Genomic DNA, 23,919 nt, shown 5'->3' on the forward strand with positions numbered 1-23,919 from the left:
CTTAGCCATATACATGTATATGCAGATCAAACATAACTCTTGAGAAATTACTTGACGAACTCCCTTGCCGTTAGTAGCATATTGATAACAGGAGTATTAGTCGTTATCCTTAACATGAAACGAATAATTCATGTAGCTTTTTGTTCTTTGTACTAGTGTCACACGTTTACTGTAATACTGAATTATTTAAACCAGCAATATGTCAAACAAGTCATCCTCATTATATATTCATATGATTGGCCAGCTATCAGAATATTTTTTACACTAAATCCTAAATCTTATCTTGCTCCTTTTGTAGAGCAACATTTGGGGAATTTAGAAGGTGTACTTTGTATTTTGATACAAACATTTTCATTTATGCTGTAAAGGTTGTTCAGTGGGTGATTTCAGTATTCATATTTTATTGGTTGTCTGTTAAAAGCCTGGCTGTGATTTGTCAAATTCTGTTGGCAATGCATTTCATTGGCTTCATTCTACTTACACTCACTGATACATGAGTGAATTCCATTTATGAAACTGATAAAAGTCAAATGAATCATAATTTTGATTCCTTGTTTCTATGTACGTATATTTGTTTGTACACATATCCTTCATGATATGAATTAATGTAAACAAGCGCTTGAGAAAAGTTACGATAATAGAACCATGACTGTTATTGTCTTTCAATATCATATCATATAATGAAGTTCCAAGTTTATTTCCAAGAAAGAATATACGTCCAGAAAAAAACGTTGTAATTGGAAGTTGAGTCGTGGTCAAAAGATTAAATTTCACTTACTTTAATTATTCTTAGGATTATGTGGTTTCACACACACCGTGATAAAAATAAAATATATAATCATACAGATTTGGTTACAACCTACCGGCAATATGATTACTGCAAGTTTTCCTAAACATTCAAGCAATTAACTAAAGCTTAAATATTGACCTCTCAAATTTCCTTGAAAGTCTGCTACATGAACATCTTGAAGCATTGTAGGATTAAAAGTTCTAAGTAGCACAATCTCTACTGGCTGTTCACCATCGACAGTCAGATCTCTACTGGCTGTTTACCACCGACAGTCACGATCTCTACTGGCTGTTTACCACCGACAGTCACAATCTCTACTGGTTGTTCACCAGCGACAGTCAAGATTCCTACTGGCTATTCACCACCAGCAGTCACGATCTCTACTGGCTTTCACCAACAAACAGTTTGTTTACCACTAATAAAATAATCAAATTAGGACCCGATCACTTATCATATTTTGGTTGAAATTTTTTGATATCTAAATCATTTGGGCATTTGTTCCATGAGTATCATGTTACGCTGTGATGATAAGCTAAAAATTAGATATTTATTTCCATAAGTAATGATTGAATAGAATGAATCAATCTTTATCTGTGCTTGCATTTGGCATTCAACATTGCTTAGTGACTTTCTGGCCAGCAGATTCCATGCTGAAGTGTTTCTGTAATAGTGGCAATATCTCACACTCAGGTAGCGGGTTAAAGGTTAATTTTGATCCTCTCAGATCACCAGTGTATGTTTCTTTCTTTTCCACCTTTTCCCTGCACTGCCAATTAATCATAGGATTGACAGTGCAGGAAACCAGCCCTTTTACTCATTATTGATGCCACCCCATGTCACTTGTGAGTGATGGAAAAACCTAATTTTCTTATCATGATTGATTTGGGCCCTGGAGGTGCTGAAATTTTATCAGCCGGATAATCTAACTTTGTTTTTATCTGGGTGCTGCTCCATATATATGAAAGGAAATGTGTTTTATGTGGAATAACGGAGACAGTTGTTGCCATTGTATCATTTTGTTTTTGAAACTCAAGAATGATTTATTACATAGCTTTTGTGTATATATCAGCTCTAGGGAAAACACTGGCATTATCTTTGCACTGTGGATTGAGCCCATTTCCCAATCATTGAACCCCTTTACTGTGGATTGAGCCCATTTCCCAATCATTGAACTCCTTTACTGTGGATAGAGCACATTTCCCAATCATTGAACCCCTTTACTGTGGATTGAGCACATTTCCCAATCATTGAACCCCTTTACTGTGGATTGAGCCCATTTCCCAATCATTGAACTCCTTTACTGTGGATAGAGCACATTTCCCAATCATTGAACCCCTTTACTGTGGATAGAGAACATTTCCTAATCATTGAACCCCTTTACTGTGGATAGAGCACATTTCCCAATCATTGAACCCCTTTACTGTGGATAGAGCCCATTTCCCAATCATTGAACCCCTTTACTGTGGATAGAGCACATTTCCCAATCATTGAACCCCTTTACTGTAGATTGAGCCCATTTCCCAATCATTGAACTCCTTTACTGTGGATAGAGCCCATTTCCCAATCATTGAACCCCTTTACTGTGGATAGAGCACATTTTCCAATCATTGAACCCCTTTACTGTGGATAGAGCTCATTTCCCAATCATTGAACTCCTTTACTGTGGATAGAGCACATTTCTCAATCATTGAACTCCTTTACTGTGGATAGAGCACATTTCCCAATCATTGAACCCCTTTACTGTGGATAGAGCCCATTTCCCAATCATTGAACCCCTTTACTGTAGATTGAGCCCATTTCCCAATCATTGAACCCCTTTACTGTGGATAGAGCACATTTCCCAATCATTGAACCCCTTTACTGTGGATAGAGCCCATTTCCCAATCATTGGACCCCTTTACTGTGGATAGAGCCCATTTCCCAATCATTGAACCCCTTTACTGTGGATAGAGCACATTTCCCAATCATTGAACCCCTTTACTGTAGATTGAACCCATTTCCTAATCATTGAACCCCTTTACTGTGAATAGAGTCCATTTCTCAATTATTGAACCCTTTTACTGTGGATAGAGCCCATTTCCCAATCATTGGCCCCTTTGAATGCGGATAGAGACCATTTCCAAATCATTGGACCCCTTTACTGTGGATAGAGCCCATTTCTCAATTATTGAACCCTTTTACTGTGGATAGAGCTCATTTCCCAATCATTGGCCCCTTTGAATGCGGATAGAGCCCATTTCCAAATCATTGAACCCTTTTACTGTGGATAGAGCTCATTTCCCAATCATTGAACCCATTTACTGGGGATAGAGCACATTTCCCAATCATTGGACCCTTTCACTGTGGATAGAGCCCATTTCCAAATCGTTGAACCCATTTCCAAATCATTAGTCAGAATACTAAATACACCTGAATACGACTTTAATTGGGAACTTCAATGACTTAGCATGGTTGTTCCCTGGTACCCCCCTCCCCCCAAAGAGGATTCTTATACTCTCTTTGTTCTCCACACCCATCAGCTGAAAATGTTGGATCCCAGAAATCCATTTGATGTTTTTATTCTGCTAATAACTTGTCCATTGTTTTATCTTTACATTATTAATGAGTCACAATTGCTGTTATCCTTGAGTAAATGACAAGCTCAGCTAATTTTGTCTTAGTGCTCGTTAAGCCAAGCGTCTTTTATAGTGAAGAAAGGGCGGTAGTTGTTTCAAATTTTGTTTAAAGAAGCTCTTATATTTTTAGTTGTATGTAACCATCATCTCTTAACGAAAATGAACATAACTAATATTTCCCGTTTTTCATAGACCTTAGAAAACAGGAATATGCCTTTTTTTATTCTAAATTATTCATATTTGTGAGGTAATAAAACTATTTATAGATGATGTCCAGCATGATAATGAAACTGTACTACGATACAGTAAACGCTTCAATTACATGTATGCGAGTCGCAGACAATCGCAAAATGTTGAAGTAGTAAAAATTTCTCTAGGTTCTTGCAGCGTAAATTGAACAGTTTTTAACAGTTGTTGAGTGACACATTCAATTTTTTTGGGTTGAAACATTGTTTCTTGACATGTTGTATATGTCGCATGGATTCGACCAGATAAGGGTTGAATATGTCATTGCATGATGTAGAATATATTAAAACAAATTATTATATTAAAATTCATCAGCCATCTTTTAAATAGTTCCCACCAAGAGTGTTAAATAATTGCTTATTTGTCTTGATCTTGTCTCATCTTTAATCCTTTGAGAGTGTTTCATAATATTTATGAGGAATATTATGAAATTAATAAAATGTAGCTGTATTGAATTTGTGAATATTTCTTGTTTAGTAATATATTTTTTCATAAATTATTGTGTTTATATAAACCTTGACAACAAATAAAATATTGGTTATTATATATCTGTTATTGTTCAGTTTTTCTATTCCTTTATTGTAATCAATTTTAGTCTTAATTCCATGAATTTGTTTGTTGAGATCCCGATCTCAAATTGGATGTTGGTAGGTTTGACAGATGTGTAATGTATGTTTAGCAGCCATATTGAGGATTATCAGTGACCTAGTAGGCCCTTCCATCCTCTTTCCCCCTGTTGAAAATTATATCGCTGGCCTCTCACACTGTTTGTCAGCATTGTTATTATCAAAATTTTACCAGGAATAAAAGATTTAAGCAGTTGGGTTACGTGTTAATTTGAAACCAAGCTCATACTGAGTAAATTTTTTTTTACCACACACAAAAGGAAGTCAATTAGTAAAGTCCGGAATTGTTCACTAGTCAGTCAGTGAATGAGACTGAAATGGGGCCAGCATTGGGTGGTGTCAGGCAGTTGAAATTTGAGCCTTTGCATGCGATATTTGTCCAGGCCTATGCTGTTTGCTGCTCTGACAGTAGATTGATAAACACAGCAGCCTTGCATGTCAACAAGCATGAATAATTAAGTATTTATGTCATGCAAACGAGCTGGAAACACTCCTGGCTTGTCAAGGGTTTGTCTGCCACAGTTTGTGTATAGGAAACCTTACAAGCGCAGTGTGGTTGTGGGAGATGTGTAGCAGTATGGATTACTACGCTAAATAGCCGAAGATGGGGAATAGCTAACGATAGATGTGAACTCGCGTACTAGGATTCCTTACTAATTGTGTGTGTCATTTGTTTGTAGCGGCAGTCGATCTGGTCATAAAGGATATCTTAACACTATTGGACGACGGAAGAAAAGTTTTAATCCCATGTATCTGTAAATAAGGACCATGATGGGCTGGAACATGAACACATTTTATCAGTATTTTATCGTAGTTTTGGTGCTAGTAGTTTATATCGACGCACGTAAGTATTATATATTCTTTTTCTTTTCTTGAGAAATTAATATGGCATAATTTTAAATTTATTTATTATGCCAGATGTCCTTGGTGTGAGTATTTAGTTACCCTCAAAATGCAGGACAATCTTGTTGTCAAGGTCAAAATTTAAGATGATTGCATTTTTGTTTGTTGATAAATATTCAACTGTGATAACTGTTTAAATCATCAAGTCATTGTATGAGTAATTAGTTATTTATCATGTCTGCTTGATAGTAATGTACATTCTTTGCCTGTTTATGATGTTAGTCATTCATTTTAAAAATGTTTTATAATATTTATTTGCCAATCTGTTCTCTTATCTCACATATGTGTGTTGATTAGATCATTTAATATTCATATTAGTGAGTAGATGTTTAAAAATTCATTCTTTTCTGAACCAGTGTAGTAGTGCCTTTAAGTGAACAAGTGAAGTAGACAATTCTCTTTGTACTCATCAGCTTTTCTGCTTACAAGTAGAAATGGTAATTTTTTAAATTCTTTAGTTGAATGAAAACAAGGTGAAACAATCCTCTTGAACAGTTAAGTTTGAAGCTTAAAATTATTAACGTTTTTTTTCTGTGACAGTTATTTAAATATCAAAGAATAACATTTTTTTCTTATTCTGGGAAGGAAAGAAATAAACAATCTTGGGATGAATAAGCTTTCATTTTGCAATGATAGGAAATTGTTTAAAATTCATTAATTTAAAATAGAAAAAAAACAAACACACAAAATGAAAACAGTCCAGCTGCTTACATCTGCTAGAGGCTAACTTTCCCTTGAAAAAGAAAATCCCACAGCAAGGCCTCTATCAGTTTCCTTGACTTTGATGTGCAGAGGCTATGTGTATAGTTGAAGTGGCTGGCCTCCCATTACCGCCATTTGCATAATGAACTTGGTAAACTGATGAACAAAGGATCCATTTGAGAGCAGCAACAACAATAGCCGAGATTCAGCATCAGGTCATCCTGGTGTTTGTATAGTGACTTGTGACTGACCCACGGTATGACTTTGTACTGGCTCAATTTGTTGTCTTGTTTTGTCGTCTCTCAAACTAATGTCTAGTCTTTGTTGTTGTCGGCTTCAGTTTAGTTGTCTTTGAAGCTTGCTGTTGTATAAATATCCGTAGACAGAGACGTCAACAATTAGGGACAGTTTTTGGAAATGGTGACAAATTGTTGGGTTTCCAAATAGTTCTATTTCACTGTCTAAAGTCTGTCAGTTAAGCGCCTGCTTTTTGACAGTTTGTTTACTAACAAATCATTTAAAATATTTGGTATTTAAAGTGTCCAATGAATATTTGTTGTAATGGCAGTGTCTGGTTCCTATTAAATTGATATGTTGTTAGTAGGACTTGTGTGTAACAGCAGAGTATATCAGTCATTTCATTGAAAGAAAATGAATGTGATATTTCAGATTAGTAGTTTAAAGCTACGCTTTTTATACATGGTTTCTACAAAAATATTTTAAATGGCTGTCCAATTCTTCACAAAATGTTTGCATTGAAGGAACACCAATTAAATGATGATCAGTATAGTTTTGTTATTGCTCTTTGTGCAGTTTATTTTCTGTTTAACCTTGATCTATTTTTGGAAGTTCAATGTTGGAATAAAATATTCAACTCCGTAATCGGTGTAATGTAGTGTCATGTTTATCTAAAAAATATGGTCTGTTGTTAACTCATTTTTTTTCACATCTGAGTTACAAGCAATCTATTGGCAAAATATGATCAATTTCAAAGACTTTCATGACTCTATTGATGAACCTTGAATTTGTTAGATTCTACATGTACTCTGACAGTCAGCTCAGCTGGACTTGAATTACGAGTCAGCTAAAATATCATTCCCGCTATTAATGAAAAGCAAACGGCAATGAAAAATATAATTTGATTTAACAATTTTGGATATTACTGAGAGTAGGTATTTTCTCAGCTGTCGATAAGTGCCTAGACACTCTTACACGTAATGTAATATTCTGTTTCTTTTACCTGGCTTTAATTGTCTCAGAAAAGGGATGACGTTGTCACGTCATCTGATTCCCAAGGGAAACCCATACTAAGGTCACACCTTTATGCAATGTAATGGTGGAATTTTATGAGTTCTCTTACCTGAATATTCAATTATATATAACATTGAGAATATTGTATGAAATCTACATCACAAAATTAACTAAACTGACTTTGATTTGAGCTTTGAAATGTCGTAGTAAATTCATAGAAAATTGCAAAAAGGTTTTATCTATATGACATGCAGTAATTTGACAAGTTTGATTTGTGTGTTTCTCTTTCAGTTATAGAATAAGATTGTAGCTAAAGTGCTCTGTTTAATACCATATTCCAAAAATTAATTATTTAGAGTACGCCAATTGTGTATCCAAACACATATTTATATTAATTTTGCTAAATCTGTGCGTATCGGTATTGCGATTGCTGTACTTAGTTAGGAGTTGGGAAATTGACAGGAAATTAGCGACATGGCCTTGGGCCCCTTCATTTTATTCCCATTATGAAAAAGAAAACTGCAAAGTGAACCATTAATGTTTTTTTAACATTTCAAGGAATGATATCAGAATTTGTCAGTTGATTGCTAACTGTGATAAAGTTTTTGCTGGCCAAGTTATTATGTTTAGCTTATAATGCAGCAACTACCTGAACATTTGTACGGTTTCCATGACTTTACTGTTTCCAAGTTTTCATAAACAACACACATCAGTCTTGGCAATTCAGACTTTCCATGGAAAATTCAATGATTGCATTATAAATTACACAAAAGCCTGTGATTTGAAATTTTACTTGTGATTGAACCATGTCTGCAGCAGCTGCAAACGTCATAAAGAATAGGTGAGCATAGTACTGTATAGTGGATATCTTGAATTTCTTACAATTGACTTGCCCAGATAATGGTTTACACTAGCCTGTTACCCTATAACAAGGTGGTTACTGTCAAATCACCATTGATGCAACTACGGAATGTCTGTTTATAAGTTTTGTTCCAGAAAAAAAAAACGAAATAAGCCTGTTTCACAGTTAATGTGTGTAAGGCCGACCCAATTTGTTTGTTGAATAAACTAGATTAAAATTTGGTTTGTTTTCACACAGTCAAAACGTCATTATTTAGGCCGGTCTAAAGCGCCCTTTTTTCTTTGGAATGCAGATTTGTTACGTTAGAAGAGTGATAGACCTCAACGTTTTTCTGTATTTAAATAGTAAATCACGATGAAAACACATAGTTTGCATCATTGGAATAGTGTCTTAAATTGTCCTGGAGTTCTCCAAACTAATTTGAAGTATGGATGGTGGGAAGAATGGGTACAAACAATCGAATCGATTCGATTTTGGACATGGCTTGTTTTGATCTGTTGAACAGAGGACATTTGATTTTATGATTTTATTTTTTAGATAGTTCAATTGACTTCTCACAACCATCGTTTGCGATTGTGAATAAGTTAGGAGACAACAAGGGTAGTGGTGATTACGTAATCTGGCGCTTGTTCATACTTTAGTCAGGCCAGCCGAACTTGTGGATTGAAACTAGCAAACCCGGCACCCCTTCTTAGCGTGACTTATTTAGGTCGGTATAAATATTTAGGATCGTGTTCACACACAAAATTTAGACAAGCCTAAAATTTGGGTATGCCTAAGGACTGCCTTATTTTCTGATGTGAAACCACTTCTAGTTTTGTGAAATAATTTATTTCGGTTACAGCTGTGTTTGTTCGTCTTACTACGTTATGTACGCACTTCATCAAAATACTTAGAGCAGTAACACATAGCCGACTGTTGATTTGGGACATACTTGGAAAGCAGCCAATACTCTATCCAGCATCGCCATTGTTCTCTATTTGGCCCTGTCATTATCATACATGTATTCATTTTCCGTAGTTTCTTTAGAAGGGACAGTAGTAGAGTTTCGACTATTCGGCGTTACCCACAGCACTTCACTCTTTTTTTTTTTTTGTGGTCCTGTCCCCTCGAGACTATTTTGATAATTGTGTTGGCTTTTCTGTTGCCTGGTTACCAACATTTGAATTGATTTTTACCTGTGTTACGTGAAAACCTGGACGTAAAATAAAAAGAAAAGAAAAAAAGCATTTTGAATGCTTAAATGAGACTTACAATGCACATGCACAGATAACAAACTTGTAAATCAAATCAACCTTGGCATATTTTAAAATTTATATTAATTTAGCATGTTTTGTTGAATAACTGTTATCTTGTACACACGTATGACATTTACTTCGCTACCTGGGCCGTTAGTGTAATTTTCTTGTGACAGTTTTGTTAACCCATGTCACTCAGATTGGGTTAAAGGCAATAGCAAAAACAAATTATTTAACTTTCTCAAGTCGCGGTTATTTTTTAGATGTTTTTCAGACCATGAATTTTGTTTTGTGGTGTCCTTTTTTGTTGACAGTCAGTGACAAAGAAAACGTCAAGCAGATGAAGAATAAGAAGGGGGTCAAAGTTGACTTTCTGAAGATGATGGAATTTAGCATGCTTAGTTTGCAATCAGCTTGCACAACTCATCAGGGAATATCCAATTTCTGTGGTGCATGATTTACTCTGTGCCTGGAGAGAGTCTATCCTGATTGCCCTCCCAGCAGTATTTTACTTGTCACAAATCTCAAGCAAAGAGGGTGTTCGCATTTAGATTGTATACAAGGGACTTGGCTAGTTATGTTGAAGTACCTAAGGCAGTTCAAGAGAAATTTTGCTCTATTGAGCATGTAACTGCACATATGCAATGCATTATGGGAGAGAACCTCCTATGGTTACTCCTATATAATGTAAAAATATTATCACCCTGGAAACTGAATTATGTGAGTTTGTTTGAATTATATCAGTATGATTTTTCCATCCCAAGGCTCTGAGCACAAATTTGAGATATATAATCTCACCATGGAAACCAGTGTAAAGGTACCAATTTTGACAATTTTCCATGACATTTTGGATTTTGACGAACATATAATCCTTGTTTTGCTTAAATCTCCAGTGATTTTTCTGTACTTGAATAATTTAAGGATAGGCAGATTGTACTCTGGCTGAGGAAGATAAATGGTTTCAACTTTCCTTTTTATATTGTAACAAGACGACCTTTATTGATGACAGAAATCTAAAATTCTGATATGACATTGTAGTAGCTAGATCTTTTACTACATTACACTGCATAGCTAAACCTTGTTACACTTACTAAATGTCCTTGTCAAAATAACTTTTAATTCTTTTAACTATCTCAATGTATAATAGTTGTCACTGGTATGTACAAATGTACATGTGACCCATAGTTTACAGTGACCATATGTATATTTTTTAATTACTATTTCAAATTAATTAGTTTAATGACAAACATGAAAGAGAGTTTGGTATGTAATATCAGTGCTATCATGGGGTGAATAAACAGCATTATTTGTTAAGCATCATTTCATAGACCCCATACCTGACTTTGGTATGTATGGTTAGCAGGCTGTATCAATATTGAGATCATATTGTACCAGGCAGATGCAAATCTTTGTCATCTGTGTGCATGCTGTCATATCGCTTACATTTCATGATTTGATCTAACTCTTCAACATTGTCATCATCATCTTGATTCAGAGAAAACAAAATATGATTGGCAAGATTTTATTGATGTTTCTTTCGGCATGTCAATTCGCTGTTAATCATTGCAATCAACAAGCTAACATCTTTCATGCTGTGTGTATGTGTATACAGTATCAATTTTAATAATGAGAGTCCCAACAATTCCAAATATGTCATTTTGTATTTTCATCAAATTCATTGATGTGTGAAGGCAGAGGAAACAGAGTTAAGGGAACAATGTATTGATACTGAAAAGTGAATGTGTTCCAATCCTGTTTTCTTAGATTGCATTTGCTCTGCACAATGTACCTCAATTTCAAGTTCATTAGATGTGACATCTTTGCCAACTCAGGAAAATGGTATCTACTAAATCAAGTTGGGTCAGCTTGATGACTGCTTGGGAAAGTTGTTCAGAGAAAAAATAACAAATGTTATGTGGCTGAAGTGAACTATTGAAAAAGCAAACTAAAGTGATGTGGCACCTGATTTCATACTTATTTAATTTATTTTAATTTATAAATATGGATTGCTATATCTATGTATATGTATATTCTAATGCACCAATGATGTACCAGGGAATCGAGTTGCATAAGTTGTTTCAAGAAAAATGTCAAATTAGCTTAGATGACACAGTGCACCTTGGTATCTTAGTGTGCTTGTATTTTAAACCCTGACATAGATTTGTATTCCATATTAATTTGTATGGAGGCCCCCCCCTCTCTTGTATAACAATTATGAATCTGTACAATTTCATGACCTGCTGAGTTTCCTATTCCCTTAGTGATTGGCTTTGTGTGTGTGCTGTAGTTGCCAAACCAAATATTCACATTAATCAGTCCATTATACTTGAAAAAAACTGTGTGCTGATTCAATTGTCTTGGGACCAGCCAGTCTAAACTCTCCCAAGATAGAGCAGACCACTGGCATCGTCTTGATGGTTATAATAGAGCTGACTTGATAACTAATGAGAAGTTGATTGGGGAGCCATGTTAGAGATGAGAAATTGGAGCCATACTGCAGACATTCCATCATACAACCCCACTCATCCTATTAAAAGGTTATATCCAAAAAGCACGTAGCAGGTTTCTGATCACAGTTGTGTAATTGTTTCCAAATGAACTTACTTAATTTTACTCCGTGGTGGTGGTGGCAGTGGTGGCAGGAACAACCTCTTAAAATTTCCATATTTTAAAACATTATGCTGCATTCTTGAAATAATTGATAATAAAAATATTTCATACATATTCTTTTGATGCACATGAATAAAACAAAAAACCAAGATAATAAATGGTTATGCAAATTAGATGAATTTTTATGCAAGATGTCAATGGTAGTGAAATCTATAATCTGATCTTTCTAAAAATTGACTAAAATTTTAGTACTACTTTAAAAGTGCAACCGGATTTAAGATTTGTCTCAGTTTCCTGAGTAATTGCTATCTATCCCGGTGTCTCCAGTGACTTATCAGTTAGGCATCTCAACTGTTAGTTTGGTTGACTTGAACAGAGGTCATCTAATAATGTACGCTGTCTTCAGCATAAGATGGAGTAGTGTAGATTTAAGTATAAAAATGCATCAAAGAAGCATAGCCCCAGGCATGTCACTACATCCTAATTTTCTCATCCAACTCACTTAAGACAGTACTCATGTACATTCAGAACTAATCGTATAATGTGTGACACCCCAGGGACTGCACACCTTAATAAATATTGTATGACAAGATGTAATTCTAAGTATTCAGTAGTGGTATAGATAAGTTTAATAAGCTCTACACTCTGCTCAAAATTATTTCTCTTCAATTATTTGTCCATGTTAAAATTGTTGCCTGTTAAAACTCTGGTCCTCTCGGGCTTGGAAGTGTGTGTGAAATGGCAACAGCTGGGGATTGAATGTGAATTATAACTTTGAGGACAGAGAATAAGGAATTGTAAATGAGAGAAAAGTGTTGTTAGTCTTACACAGCTGAATTCTTAGACTTTATCAGTCATGGAATTACCCTTTAGGGATGTTATTTATTTTTACGACCTATAAAATAGGATTAAACTGACATTTCAAGCCAATTGGACGGTTTATTTGTGGAAAACAAGGTTGCAGAATGCTAAGCGTTTTTCTTGTGGGATATTCCAAGTCCTGTCTGAAAAAACATTCATATTTCTTGCTCAATTTAATCAGTGTGTGTTTTCAACACTAGTCTAGAGAGTATTTAAGACTCCCTAGCCTAGTCAGTGGATTTTAGACAGATTTTTTTCATGGCAGGCAGCCTGATTTTTATTGAAACACAGAAACTAATTTTAACTATGTGACACGAAAAAGAAATCTATCAGCTAAATATGTTAGCTATATATTACTGGGATTTATGCGTGTCGACTGCTTTAGCATTCAAACGATGGACACGTAACTGCATTATGGTTGTACGAGGTATACAAAGTACTGTTTTATTGGCTACAATGGATCAATATCAGCCATAACAAATGGACTGTCATATGCATATCAGTCAAAAGGTTGAAAGAGTGTGTTTGCTTGAGAATACTGATTCAGTACATTGAGATTCAACCGTTTAGATTTTGACTGAAGATTATACACGATAGGCTGCAATTTGTGATGTCTTAACTGTGCAAGTCATTGTAAGATAATGTTAGCGTTTATAAATGGGCAGCATGATGGTGATAGTGGGGGACAGTGTTTCTTGTGTTGTGATGTAATTGTGTTTTATGTAGTACAGCCAGATAGTACATGTTAAAGCCTAGAGGCGTTTGCTACACATGAATGGTTAAAGACAGTGCAAACCTGTGTGTGTATCAGTACTGAATATTTGGAGGGGTAGAGAGCACTGATGTAGATACACTCTGTTTAACACTATTGTTATCACTCCAATAGTCTATTCATATCAACTGATGCTGTCACTTCCTCTGGGAACTGAGCTGTCACTAGTAAAGCACTCTATAAGTAATTGCCCGGTGTTAAATTACAATTAAAAAGAACTTGCAGTTAGTAGAGAGTTATGACTGGTCCTCGTATAGTTTTACTTGTGTGTTCTATACAAATAAAGTGTGGTGAAACAGTTGCCATCTCTTAGTGAGTTGTCAGTGAAGTATAATTAGCGCCTTGCCTCCACACACATAAAATATATGGAAAGACATTCTGAGGGTTTATGGTTCAGAAGGTCATCACATGTACGCCATAAACAATTTTGAAAGACAATCGGTAACCCATAGTTACATGTACATCAAAAAGTGCAATCAGAAAATCTTCATCAGAATATGTTAACATGATTGATTTCCTTAACACATGCTTGTTATTTATTTATTCAGTGTTTTCATTCAATGTATATTTCAGAAGAAAAATTATGTTTTGCTTTTGTTTGATATTAACAGAGGCCCCAACATTTACAAGAGGTCTTGAGAATCAAGTTGGTGTTGCAGGAGGAGTTATTAGCTTTATTTGTGAAGCATCGGGAGAACCGCAGCCAGATATCACGTGGTGGAAAAATGGGAAGAAAGCGTCAAGTCAAAGATATGCAGAATTCAGTATCAGACATGGCTCTGTACTCAGGATAGAACCACTACGTACTCCAAGAGACGATGCCGAATTTGAATGCCAAGCCACCAATTCTGAGGGCATGGTGTCGTCAAAGGGAAGGCTGATCGTCCTTCAAGGTTAGTACAGACATTGTTTGATACTTATACAGACGGATGGACAGACAGACGGACAGACAGTCAGACAGACAAAAGAACGAACAAACGGTTGGAAGAACAGATTGACAGATTTTGGTTAGTATTACCATAGTTTTTTTCATTACCGTAAGCAAACCAAAAATGGTGGATACTACTGTTCTTCCTTGAGAGAACATGGAGTCTGGTAAGTAAATAACTCTCACTAATTACAGACAGCATTTAGAGAGTTCAGTGTTTGTTATTTTATCACGTTGTATCAGCTACCAAAATATCTATATATTGCAGTCTTTTTTGCGACAAAAGAGTGAAATTAACAATGATAGAATAACAGGTGTTGATGTCATACTAACCCTGTCGAAACAAAGCCTGTGAGTGTTTGGGTGGGGACATTACCACGCAATTTAAACTCACACAAATGGAAAGTTGTGTTTATTAGCCATTTAATAGTTTAGAAACGCTTTCAAGTGTCCACGTCTTGGGTTGATCAGTTACTTCTAGCCATAGTCTGTTACAAGTAGTCAACCACTCAGCTGACCACACTACAATATACATCAAATGAGCATTGTGCTCGGCTAATGGCTTTTACCAATTCAACTAGAAAGGGAAGGGTTACTTTTGCTACACCCTATTGAGTTTTGGATACACGCTACAAAAGCATAACACGCAAACTGAGACATTGGTAATACTTAGATGATGGAGATCTTGTGACTTTCCGTGGGTACTCTGACACGAGAGTGTGCGCTGTTTTATAATTACGACGTGGCTTGAATGACAAGTATTGGGTGAATCGTTGTATTATTTAATACTTAACGTCTTAGTGACTTCAATACTGTAGTAGCTTGATAAACAGATAAGTACAAAAATAAAAATACAATTCTCAGTTTTTACTCTAAATCTGTAAAATATGGTTTTTTTTTTATCTATCAGGAACTGAAAATTGCCTTTTTACCAACTTGGTCACCACCCTCCTGCCATTTATTATCACCTCCACCTTGCTTTTAAAATGGAACAATCCAAAAATATATGATGGACAGAATAATTAATTTTAAAGCGATTTAGTTCCTCAAGGTTGGAATTAATCGAAAAATATTTACGATTAATTGGAATAATGTGAACTGGATGGCATGGAAAGTTTGTGCTCAATCCCTTGAGTCTGAGCCTAAATTACCATGTATTTTGATTTGATGTAAAATGACTTTTGGGGGCGGGGTTATAAGTATTTGCTTCATGTTAAAGGTATGTCTGATACTTACTGAGTACTGTAAACTATTTAATTTTTGCTGCTATTCATTCTAGGAATGAAATTGCATGATTAATGCTGTGACCTTGTCTTTAGAACCTCTGAAAATTCTCCCAAAATCAAATCGCTTCAGAGTATATTTTCTATGTTAGTAGATTTTCTTTGTACTCAGATATACCTCTATAATATATTAAAGTAAATATGGTATTTTAAACTATACCTACATATACCTTTCATGGTCACCTTCAAGTCAGCACAGCACGTAGATACGACAATTCTGGTATGTCTTGGTTTAATTCAACACAGTTTTCTCACTGAAGTCAAAATATGTTATGTTTTCAAAGCCTGCTTTCAATTTATTTTGGAGCTCATTAAAAAATTCAACAGAAAAAATATGAAATAAATGCTTGTATTACTTTTATCTGTACGGTTAAGTCACAATAATTCGATCTTCTTTATTTTTGGAGGAGTAATATTATTTGCTTCATAAAAATGAGTCATCATTACCTAAGTTGTATTATTGGTAGTTTCAGAAAATCAATAAAATGCTAGTTTTGAATTGAGTAGATGGAATTATGTGAATTCTATTGATGCATTTGCAGTTTTTAAAGCCTTGTAGAATGAGTATTTTTATTAGCGCTCATCAAGAGATGTTTCGAGCAGTGAGAGACTTTGTAAATGTAAATTGTGTCTGATAACGGCATGTCAAAGCAATAGGAAAGCTATTAAAGCTGTGGCTCCTCCTAGTCGAAGGAGACTGCGACTGGCTCCGTAATCAACACATTGTCTCTGAAGGTGTTCTCGTTAGTTGGCACTAAAGAGGTCAGTGGCAACTAAAAGAGTACTAAGAACAAAGCAGCAATTAAACCAACTATGAGATTACTGTCTTTAAATGGGATTATCATTAGTGGAGGAAATGTCTGAACTGATGTATTTCTCATGCCAGCCAACTCAGCAATCAAGGGTAAACACTTGGAGACAACCAGTCTGTAGATCTGTGGTGTTTTGGCATAGTCATAACATGTATATTTCAGAAATCAAACACTGCTTATTACATATGTACATTACAATATATTTCTGGACAGGTACATTTTTGATTCTGATCAACCTCACAAGTAAAAAAGGCGACTATTCACGTTCACAGTGTCCAATGTGAATAAGTGGTCGTTGACACTCGAAAGCTCGTTATTATTCTGGACCAATTCAGGAAGTAATTTGAAGTACAAAGAACTGTCAGGTGTAACAGTCATAAATTTTTATCTTTTTCTCGTATTGTTAAGGCATGTGGATATGAGTTAAGGTAATATTGTGTAGGTGCAGTATAATGAAATGGTAAAGAGTAGGGCCCGTCTGAGATACTGTAAAATATGTATTTTAGCTAGCGTGTTATTTTAGCTAATTTAGCTAATCCGTAATTTTGCTAAGATGTAGTTAATTTAAAAGAAAGTATATTCTTACAATAAGATAATTTACACTTTAGCTAAATTAAGATTCTTTTAATTCAAATTTGTAAATATGGGATGTTTAAAAGTGTTTTACATTATGTTCACTCAGCTGGCAGATCACTACCCTGTTACTGTTCATCTATTGTCTATCCCTGTATTGAGTTTCTGTTCGGACAAAATAATTAGGCATAGGTTTCTGTGTATGGTAGTGATGATGGCCTTGGCAGAGTTGAAGGGGGGGGGGGGGGTAAAGTGTTTTTCGCATATGCATTTTTAGATAATTTTGCAATCTTAAATTAGTTATAAGCTGATAAAGCTACACATTTTGGAAAACATTTTTTTTTACAAGTGGAGAACTTGAAAACTATGATACACTACCACCCTGCTATTATTTATTTGTTTACATACCAGTTTAGTAATAACTTCAGATTATACTTGTAGTGTCAAGATTGTTGAATATTGGACCAGCTCTAATAAATCTCCTGTATCATAATAGATTCCTATCTTATCCTTTGGTGCCATCATTTATTCCTGGCAAAGTTTTGCCATTATTCACATATTTTTTTAATACATTTTTGGGTTATTGTGAACCAAATGGACGTAATTTTTTTATTGCCTACAAGTCATGATCAAAATATTGAGAAAATTAAGCAAAAAAATTAAAATTTGTGAATAATGATGAGAGTTAAGATGATTTTCAGTGATTCTGATGAAATATTAAGAAGCTAAAAACCAAACATTGTTTTGTCCAGACACAAAGTGGTTGTGTTTTGCACAATTATAATGTAAAAGTGTTATGTATATTACTGCTGTAGTGAGAAAAACAAGCTTATCATTCTTAACCCGGCCTACATAGCTGAGATTATTATTCTCAAGGAGGGCATTTCACTGCCATAACACCGTACATGACGCCTGTTGACGCCATTTTCCCCATTCATTTTGGCTATCCATGAAGACTTCCAGTAGACAATGTTTCAATACCAGTATATCTACATATTTGGAATATCATAACAGCCTCTGATATTATTGTCCATTCCTGTGTTTTTTATTCCCATAAGTAATGATATCCTGGTAATTTTTTTAATAATTTCACAATTTTGATAATTTTAGTGTGAATTCATGGATTTGCTACCAAATCAATGATTTTTATTATTTTTAAATGTTCTCATGAATTTAATTTAGCGAATTGATAGCAAAGCTAAAACACAGTGAATAATTAATATGTCTACAGTATTGTATTATTGCCTTGGATCTAGTGAATATCTTGGCTGCTACTGTGTTTGTTACAGCTTACAAAGAAATTGAGATAATACCGGTAGTATTGTTTGTCATCTGTGTATACTCCAGCTGGGTGCATGTGTATTGTATCATTGTTGAATGTGGTCACATTTATTAAGATCCTGAGTCTAGTTTACTCACATAGTTTAAATTACATCAAAATAACTGTTTAATGTCACATAAAAATGCAATAAGTGAGAAAATGGATTGAGACTGTACCCATACATTGAATCATTATTTATATTGGTAAGTGTTCTTCCATTTACAGCTTTTAGGTAGCTTTGTGAAAGATGTCATCCATGCAATTCAGAGGATTACCTTGAAAGAGAGGACGCGTCTAAGGGTCCTTGGGCATAAATAGCAGTAAACAAGCATTCTTGCGCTGTTTGTGGGGTTCACTTGCTTTTTACAGTTGTCGGGAGGCATAGTATTCAGCGCTATCACAATACTGGTCACAATGGACAGGTGTGCAAAAAAGGAGGAGCTGTCAGAAGTCATTGTCAGTTGGCTAATAAAGACTCTTACTGCAGCCCCGCCATAATGGGGGAGCTTTTGAAAAGGCAGAGTTTTCCATTTATATCTCTCTTCTACAATTTGTTTTCACAAAGGGCAAGGCGAACCCCGAAGGTTGACCTTTCCCCCCCCCCTCCGAAAGCCCTCCATTTTGAGATGATTTATGAAGTTGACGTCATCGTTTATGCTTTGTTGGGTTGTTTTATGCGGAGCACATGAGAATTGTTACGAGATTTGTTGGGACTGCGATGCTAGAGTCTGTGTCAAACCCTAATCTGTTTCAATCTATTTTCTTTACAATATTCCATCTCTATTGCTCCCACCGCCAGATGTAATTCTTTTTTTCATTGAGTAAGAGTTATCGTGCCATAAAAAAATGCAGGCTTTTGACCAAATGAGCTTATTGTTAAAACATTTACCGTACTACAGAAAGCTGTGAGATAAATTTTTATACTGTTCAAAAGGTTGCAAGATGACATACAACGAATAGTTATGGGCCCTTTTTTTTCAATGGATAATTTATACTAGGAGGTCAACTATGGAAGATGTTTTATCATTCTATGGCTCCCCTGATGAAATGCAATCTTTTAGTCATAGTTCTCCTGCTGATGCAGGTCATAGTTGAGTGAACTCAGTACCGGGAGGTACTCTCTCATGAAGCAACCATTTCTCAGCTATCAACCTCTCAGGAGAGATAACCCAGAGTTAATTTGTTTTTTTGATGGTCCCATTTGGTGTTGATTTGGTCACAGGCCAACACTTCCATAGATATATGCATGCTATAAGTAGATGGACAGATGCACTTGTTTGTTTCATTGTTGAAAAGTACTGCTATGCACTTTGCTGTTGCAGGAGTCGGTTTTTGTGGAGAGTAATGGGAGGTGTTTTTGGAGATTGAATAGTTGTCTAAAAAAACTTGCAGCTTCAGGTTTGGTGGTTCTCAGTTCATTCCAGTCTAGTTGCATATGCATCATGTCATTTGAAAACTCATGGCTACTGTTTTTCACAAATAGGACAGTACAGTAGGACAATATTGTATGGTACCACAATGTGAAACGGAAGTCACAACAAAGACTAATAATTCTCCAAACCTGTGTACTTTTCCACATCTTTTATTTGCTGAGATCCCCCGCTTTGAATAACAGGAAGTCAGCATGACAACTGATAATCAAACTACTTGAGCTATTTGATTTGCAAAAAGAGGGCAAAATGTTTTCATGTTTTGTTAGATTGCTGGTGAGAAAAAGGTTTCCAAGTTACAAATCAAACTGAACTGATCTTACTTTATGAACTGATCTTACTTTACTCTTAGTTTGCCCAAATTACAACAAATCAAGCTGAACTGTACATGGTTTGGGATTATTTGATGTCATCTAATTTCAATCAAAAAGCTGGTTGATCTACATAATGGATTGAAAATATGTTGATGGTGATGAAGGGGAACTGTTGACCTTTCGTGTCTTTATAGACATGAAACATTTGAATGGATGAATTGACAGTGTTGTAACAGGAATCAAGCAATCCATAGCAAAGATTTGGCCTTATATTGTTTTACCTATAAATGTAAATCAGTTGACAAAGGTTTGCAACCTCTACTTGGGGAGGGGGAGGGGGTTTACATCCACTGAATATGCAAATAGGCTCAGATAACTAGAGCCTTATTGCTTCCTAACAACAATTCCTATGCAATAATGAAATGCAGTGATCCTTGAATGGTTTATGATAGAAACAAATAACATATATTGCATATGTTCTAAAATGTAAGAATGCTCATAAAATATTCTGAAAAATATGCGTTACGGCTTCCTGCATGACTGGAATGAGTTCTTGAAATCCCAGTTGGATGTAAAGTTGTGCCTTGCACACCCAGAAATCAGCTAAATGAGGCACAAACTTCAAAATCATCACCTGAACAATGATTCATCAATGTTATCACTAAAACTTGTCTGTTTCAACCATTGTTCTATTCTAATAAAGCTAAAAGGGTTTGGTGAAAATGAGTTTTGTTTCACTATAGTAGTCCCCAACTAGCTATAAAAGTATGCTTAGAAGTGAGTTGTATCAGATGTGACCACCAATAACTCAATGTCCACTAATAAAGTATACATATTGTCGTAAATCACAAAAAGTAAAGCCTATTAACCTGATTAATGTTTTTTTAGTTTGATATTGTGTATTCTGATTCTCTGTGAATGGTGAAATCAGTTCTGTACATCTGAGCCCATCAGTAGCTATGTTCATGCTTAGTTCTAGTCTCGCACGAGTTGTACCTACTGAAATCGTAAAAAAAAAACTGTTAATCATGGATTTCTAAAAATATCTGTGCTCTCTAGTCTCAGTTATTATGTGAACTGTCAGCATATTGGTGTACTCTTGCTCATTGTTTAAATCTGTTTGTTGAGATTTAAATAAGTCCACAATGACAAATAACTTTAATACCACTCGAGTGCAGACATGAATTTCAGTGCTCATTCATGCATTATGGGACAGGGGCCAAATTGACATGGTAAAATTGAGCATTAGATGCTGATCTCCTGTTACAATAGGGGTGTGTTTGGAATTTTTCAGGCTATGCAGTTAGTTACCATATACACCTCCACCGGAGGTTATCTTCTAGTACTCTTGATGTATCTTTAGAATGAGGTTTAGAAAACATATTCAATGGATGGATTTGACTGCATTGTTACCATGCTGCCTTACTACTGCTACTGTTTCTATTTATACCTGCCATTTGGTTCATCAGTTTATGTATGTTTTTCCCATGGGGTGGTTCAGTTGAGGTGGTGCTAGTAACCACACCCTGTTATCAGGGAAGATGAAACCTGCAGCTTCTATTTTACCTTTTATGTTACATAGTAGTACAATATAACTCAATTACCTGTCTGCCGTATAGCGTGACATCACATTGGACGGGTGGATGTATGCACTGAAATGATTCACTGAACTATGCATAATGATAATAAGTGGGTTGTGTATGCCAAAGAGATAACAGAAAAGCCCCCTCAGTGTGTTGGAGGTATTGTGCTTTCCCCTAGTACCAGTGACTAAATCCCAACTACCTTGAGGTGCTCAAGAGTCCTCAGCATGTTTAGGGTATTGTGCTTTCCTTTAGTACCAGTGAAATAACTCTACATTCCAACATCATTAAGGGGCCCAGCCGCCCAAGAGAATTATGTCATGAAGCTGTCAGTGCTGTACAGTGATCAGTGTGGGAAATAGGCTTTAGACTTTCCCCCATCTCTCCATCTTGGAGTCTTTCTATATATGTACAATGAGACCACGAACAGTAATTACTTAAACTGTAAACTGGAAAGGTTTTCTCAAAAGCTAGAATTTCATTGAGAAATCTGTATAGAGTGAATTATGCATGTACATGTAATTTTGATCGGCACATTTTCATGGAAACAGATGGATTTACATGTTATCTAAAGCATCAGTGCTAGTGATCAACATATCATGTCTTGTCAGTATGGAATCAAAACAGAATCATCTGAAAATAGGGATTTCATCTTTTGAAAAAATCGATAGACTTCTTGCATAAATAAACTGAATCATGCTCGTATTATTTTGAATTCTGCAGTTATAAAATAAGTCAAATGGCATTTATTTCATTTTATTTGTAATTTGAATGTCAAAGGCTGACTGACTTGTATTTCTTACAGCTTACTCAAAGTTTCTATGACTCATATGCCCTTTGATATACTGTCTTGTTACTCGGCAACTGTCACTATAGCTACAGGAGAATTGCCCTTTACCTCCACACCGCAGTTCTCACGATCACCCAATGGCCGGCTTAACACATAGGGGTGGAATGACCGCAGCGGTGTTACATTTTATCTGTGGCTGTTTGAAGTTGGTGTGAAAAAAAGAAAGTAACAACACAGACCACAAGACTTGAATGGATAGAATGTAATAAATAATGGCAAAAGGTGTGAGAAAAATAGGACTCATTGGGGTAGAATGGAAATGGTGTGACTCAAGAATAAAATCACAGTGATTTGAATTTGTTGATTATCATTAACAACTATAGAATAATACTGAAAATTATATGGCTTTCTGTGTTTCTTATTTTATTTCTTATTTCTGTGAAGAGGACCTTTATTAATTACTAAATTAGACTTTCCATTGACAGTACATAATCCTGTCCTATGGGGTAATTTGTGTAGCAGTCTTCAATAGCTTTACTTTTGGAAAGTTGGGCCTTTGTGCATGTGTTATATACATTTCGAATGGAAATGTGACATGTTTGATATTGGAATGCTACAAGTTTGGCGTGGGAATGCTGAATCTTTGTATAGGAATGTTTCGCCTTTGATAAGGAAATGCCATGCTTTTGATAGGGGAATATTATGCCTTTGATATATTTATGGATGTTGAGCTTTGCAATATGGGATGTTTAGCTTTGTGATATCATATAGGATTAATAACCTCATGAATGCATAACCTATGGGTATATCCCATACACATATTAAAATGTCAACCCAATTGGAAAGATTTATTGTTGATGATTGTTCACTCCACATGCTTTGTTATATACACTTCTGTAATATATAATTTGGAACTGGGTTCAATGATCTGCCGTGCTTTCTCCATGAACATTTGAGTAAAATCTGCATTGTCGTTGCACTTCACCGATAGGTGTACAATGTCAGGAGTTTTTCTGTTCTTGAAACTATAAAATGTAGTGTGCAAGTAGTATTAGTTGATATTTAATACGATGGTACTATTGATTCAGCTTAGGTTTTCAGAATGATGGCTATCTCTGAAGCTTTCGTCATTTTGCCTGGGAAACATATTACATTGTAAACATCCCTTGTATACATGTACAACTATATATGCTTGTTCTCTGAAAGGAACCAGTGTTTACCTCTTGATAACTTATACTTAAGTTTGAAAAGCAACCAGGAAAGATTACCCGTCCTCCGATCCGATCCAATGCCAAACAAAGAAAGACAATAGGCCACCCACACAACTGTTAGTTTTAGCTAATACTACGGTCCACGGAAACGAATATACTTTCACCTTGTTTATGTCTTTACTGACGTGCTGATGGATT

The 23,919-nt window shown here is 35.4% G+C and overlaps 1 protein-coding gene across 2 annotated transcripts in view; it reads left to right on the forward strand.

Moving 5' to 3' along the window:
- LOC100313710 (protein tyrosine phosphatase) overlaps window positions 1-23,919 on the forward strand; it is an 84,943-nt gene that overhangs the window by 19,626 nt on the left and 41,398 nt on the right. For both annotated transcript variants that reach the window (XM_085503018.1, XM_085503019.1), the window contains exons 2-3: window positions 4,958-5,121; window positions 14,088-14,369. In XM_085503018.1, the coding sequence (XP_085359144.1) occupies window positions 5,046-5,121; window positions 14,088-14,369 (358 nt within the window). In that variant the 5' untranslated portion in view covers window positions 4,958-5,045. The remainder of the gene's footprint in view (window positions 1-4,957; window positions 5,122-14,087; window positions 14,370-23,919) is intronic.

The sequence above is a fragment of the Saccoglossus kowalevskii genome, chromosome 9, assembly GCF_978046115.1.
Source record: "Saccoglossus kowalevskii chromosome 9, keSacKowa6.1, whole genome shotgun sequence".
Classification (NCBI taxonomy): domain Eukaryota; kingdom Metazoa; phylum Hemichordata; class Enteropneusta; family Harrimaniidae; genus Saccoglossus; species Saccoglossus kowalevskii.